The sequence below is a fragment of the Nannospalax galili genome, unplaced genomic scaffold, assembly GCF_000622305.1.
Source record: "Nannospalax galili isolate Female #2095 unplaced genomic scaffold, S.galili_v1.0 scaffold1659, whole genome shotgun sequence".
NCBI lineage: Eukaryota > Metazoa > Chordata > Mammalia > Rodentia > Spalacidae > Nannospalax > Nannospalax galili.
In genome coordinates, this window is record NW_008342925.1 from 992,025 (window position 1) to 996,281 (window position 4,257).

Consider the following 4,257-nt stretch of genomic DNA (forward strand, 5'->3'; position numbering starts at 1 on the left):
TAGCTGGGTGCTGGGATTTGAACCTGGGTCTTCTGCAAGAAGAGCCAGTGTTCTTAACTGAGGAGCCACCTCTTCAGCCCTATTTATTTTTAATGTGTATGAGTGTATTGCCTGCATGTGTATAAATGCACCTGTATCATGCAATACCCTCAGAGGTCAGAAGAAGGTGTAGGATTCCCTGGAACTGGACTTAAGAGATTTTTTTTTTTTTTTGGTCTTTTTGAGACAGGGTCTCCCTGTAGCCCCAGCTGTCCTGGAACTCACTATGTAGACCAGGCTGGCCTTGAACTCACAGAGATCCGCCTGCCTCTGCCTCCCTAGTGCTGGGATTAAAGGTGTGCACCACTATGCCCAGCCTAGAGATGGTTTTTAGCTACCATGTAGGTGCTGGGAATTGAACCCAGGTCCTCTGCAAGAGCAGTCAGTGCTCTTAACCATTGAGCCATCTCTCCAGTCCCTGTGTCCTTTTTCCTGCTTGTTTTGTTTTTCAGGAAGTAAATCTTTAAAATATTTAAAATTTATTTTATGTATATGAGTGTTTTACTTGCATATACGTAAATGTACCCTTAGGACTGGAGAGATGGCCCAGTGGTTTAGAACACTGGCTGCTTTTTGCAGAGGACCAAAGTTCAATTTCCAGCACCCACATGGTGGCTAACACCCATCGGTAACTCCAGTTCTAGGGGATCCAACCCATTGCACTTGGGATGTGCTGACCCCTGTGATTTCCCCAAATGTCGGAAACTTGGCTTCACAATTTGTGGTAGTGGAGGAGTGTGTTTGTGCTCTCCCCTGGATTTTATTGTTTAAACATAGCTGTGTGTAGAAATTGTCCATTGAGGGCTGGAAAGATGGCTCAGCAGTTAAGAGAACTGACTGCTCTTGCAGAGGACCCAGGTTCAACTCCAAGCACCCACGTGGTGGCTACGATCTGTCCTTACTCCAGTTCCAGGGGAATCCGAAGCCCTCTTCTGACCTCTGAGGCATTGCATGACATGGGTGCACTCACATACATTCAGGCAATACACTCATACACATAAAATAAAAATAAAATATTTAAAAAATTTTAAAATTTATTTTATTTTGTGGGTTTGTATATATGTGGGTATGTGCCATTGAGCATGTGTGGAGGTCAGAGGACAACTTGGAGGAGTCAATTCTCTCCTTCCACCATGTGATTCCTGAGGATAAAACTCAAGTTGTAGGGCTTGGCAGCAGACCCCTCTATCCACTGAGCCAGTTCATCAGACTTTGATTTTGCTTTTTTGAGACAAGGTCTCATGTAGTCCAGGCTGGTGTTAAACTGGATATGACCCGTCTGCTTTTCCGCTCAGTCTGGACTGCTGGAATTACAGGTGAGTGTCACCACACCCTGCTAAGTTAGGGAAAGTGTAAAGAAAAACAAATGGCCCCTGTTCATACACCGGAGAATGACATTAAGCACTTAGGTTTTCTTTTTCTTTTCTTTTCTTTTCTTTTTTTTTTTGTATTTTTAAGACAGAGTCTCCCTGTAGCCCCAGCTGGCCTGGAACTCACTATGTAGACCAGGCTGGCCTGGCCTCAAAACTCACAGACCTACCTTTGCCTCCTGAGTGCTGGGATCAAAGGTGTAGCCACCACACCAGGCTTCTCTTTTTAAAATAAAAAAAAAAAATTTAATTATTTTTATTTTATGTGTATGAGTGTATTGCCTGCATGTATGTGAGTGCACCCGTGTTGTGCAATGCTGTGGAGGTCAGAAGAGGGCTTATTCTCCTGGAACTGGAGTTAAGGACCGTTGGCAACCGCCATGTGGTTGCTGGGAATCTAACTCCGGTTCTCTGCAGGAGCAGTCAGTGCTCTTAACCGCTGAGCTGTCTCTCCAGCCCCTGGGCTTCTCTTTTTTTAAAATATTGACCGACTGATAGACTGACTGACTGAGACAAGGTCTCAGAGGGAATTACAGGTGTGTACTATGACCCCGGGCTAAGCATTCAAGTTTCTGCCTTTCAAATTTCACTGTGTGCCTCGCAGTCTGCCTGAATTCAGTTCGAGCGGAGCTATGCGGAGGCGGAGGCTCTGCAGCCCGGCCGGGAGAAGTCGCCCAATCCGAACAATTGGTTCTCGGTCGTTAACTCCCCTTAGCGGACTGGGACCCGCGGCAGCAGGGGCCCGGATGCAGAGATGGACTGTGACAAGCCCTGGTCCTTCTGTCTGCAAAACACACGGTAGAGAGCAGGTCGCGTCCTGCACCCCGACTTCGGTACTGAGGACCCAAGTTGCGGAGAACCGAGTTACCCGAGCTCCAGCAAGTTGGTTTCAAGTTGGTTTGGTCACACCGCGGAGGATGCGCACGGGCTGGGGAGGAGCGGGCGCGCATGTGTGCACACGAGTGCGCGAGTCCGGATGGCCTGCCCCGGGACTACAAGTTCCAGGGTGCCCAGCGGCGCGCCGGGGGTTTTCAGGCTGCGCCGCCCGCGGTCTCCAAGCAGGTCGCCACCGGCTGGCACACGCCACTCTCGTCCGAGAGTAAATAAGGGAGAGTGCACTCTTCCCGAGCACCGTAAATAGAGTCCGAGTGGGCGGGGAGCCGCCCGGCGCCGCCTGCTCATGTCGCTGCTGAGCCAAGTGTCCGGCCGCCTGGCACAGCTGCGCGCGGCGGGGCAGCTGCTGGTCTCCCCGCGCCCCTGGCCTGGCCGCTCGGCGGGTAGCCCGCCGCCCCGCGGCAGTGCGTGCGGTCCCCCGGCGGTGCTGGGCGCGCACGGCCCCCACGGGTGGCGCGCGGCGGGAATTGGGGCTTTGAGGGCGGCTGGGCGCGGAGCCGGGGTGCGCACCTGGGCCCCTCTGGCCATGGCCGCGAAGGTGGATCTGAGCACCTCCACAGACTGGAAGGAGGCCAAATGTAAGTGTGAGCGCCGGGCGTGGGCCTCCCCGGCCGGATGGCACCACACGAGGGACTTGGGGACCCCCATCTCTCAGTCCACGGTCACGCTCAGCTCCCACACCCGGACCCTCTGACTAGGAAGGCGGCCCTGCCCCAGGAATGGTTCGCAGAGCACCCCCACAGATCCTCTGGGATCTGCCACCGTCCTCCAAGCGCAGGAGGGAAACTGAGGCCCAGTGCTGGCGCCCACTTCTCCAAGGTCAAGCTCAGAGCATGCAGAGGCCACCTGCAGGATCCTGAACCCCCCTCTCCGGTCGCGTATGGTACTAAGCATTTTGGGAGCCGAGGGGCAGAGGATAGGCTGAGAGAGTAGCACGGGGCTGGCGGCCTACCAAAAGAGGTCAGGTCCCCCCACAAAGTGGCACCCCACCCTGGGTGCAGGCCTCCCTGGGCGTGTGGTCTGCTGCCCTTTTGCCCTCCCGCTGGTTCTGGCCCCGCTCTGCCCCATTCTTGGGGAACCGAGGTTATGGAACTTGGGGAGCAGGCTGAGAAGGGGTGTCGTCGGGTGAGAAGCCCTGACCTCCCTGTCTTCCCCCACCCTCCACCCCAACAGTCAAAGTACTTCCTCTCGTGGGCAGGCACGCTGGGAAAGATGCCACAGGTCCTGGGTCAGCTGAACTGGGGATTGGGGGTGGGGACACTCAAAGTGCAGAGTCCCAAATAGTCCTGTGTGGCAGACCAGCTGCCCCTGCCCTTCAGCGCCTGTCCCTCCCCTGTGACTCTGGGCGGATCCCCTTTCAAAAGAGCTGCGAGGGCGTCTCATTGGCTGCGCTGCTGATGGGCGGGACCACAGGGCTCCACCACCTGGGTCTAACAGAGTTGAAGGTAACGTGATGGACAAAAGGAGTGAAGAAAGTGAGTTGCTTATCTGCCCAGGATCCTAAAAAACTTGATGGACCTGGTTCTCTTGGGGCAGACAGACCGTTCCATGCTCATGGTCCCAGAACAGAACAGTGGCCAAGAACCTAGGGCGCCGCAGCACCTGGTGTAGGATCTGCCTCTTTCTAGATTCTAGCCCTCTTCCTCACCCCTTTCTTTGGTGACCCTGAAAACAGCCCAATTCAGGGAGCCGATGGGTCCTGAGGTTCCCCAACTGTTCTGTTTTTCCTCTCCCTCTCTGCCCAGCTGGGATTTGCAGTCATTCATCCAGCAAGGTGTGTGTGTGTGTGTGTGTGTGTGTGTGTGTGTGTGTGTGTGTGGGGTGGGTTATAGACATATGTATATGCAGGTGTGTGTACCTTCACTGAGGCCAAAGGAGGACATCAAGTGTCTTCTATCACTTCTCCGCCTTACTCCCTTGAGACAGGGTCTCTCATTGAACCTGGACTTTTAAG

General features: G+C 54.1%; 1 protein-coding gene and 1 non-coding gene across 4 annotated transcripts in view; both read left to right on the forward strand.

Annotated features, from left to right (window-relative positions):
* The first annotated feature begins 639 nt into the window (after nucleotides 1-639).
* LOC115071365 lies at nucleotides 640-795 on the forward strand. Its single transcript, XR_003850449.1, has one exon. It is a non-coding gene; the product is annotated as a U1 spliceosomal RNA (small nuclear RNA).
* Nucleotides 796-2,432: 1,637 nt separating this feature from the next.
* Macrod1 (mono-ADP ribosylhydrolase 1) overlaps nucleotides 2,433-4,257 on the forward strand; it is a 162,195-nt gene continuing 160,370 nt past the window's right edge. For 2 of the 3 annotated variants that reach the window (XM_008838970.3, XM_008838969.3), the window contains exon 1: nucleotides 2,434-2,881. In XM_008838970.3, the coding sequence (XP_008837192.1) occupies nucleotides 2,590-2,881 (292 nt within the window). In that variant the 5' untranslated portion in view covers nucleotides 2,434-2,589. Of the gene's footprint in view, nucleotides 2,882-4,257 lie in introns of all 3 variants that reach the window. The other variant, XM_029566356.1, reaches the window with a different exon arrangement.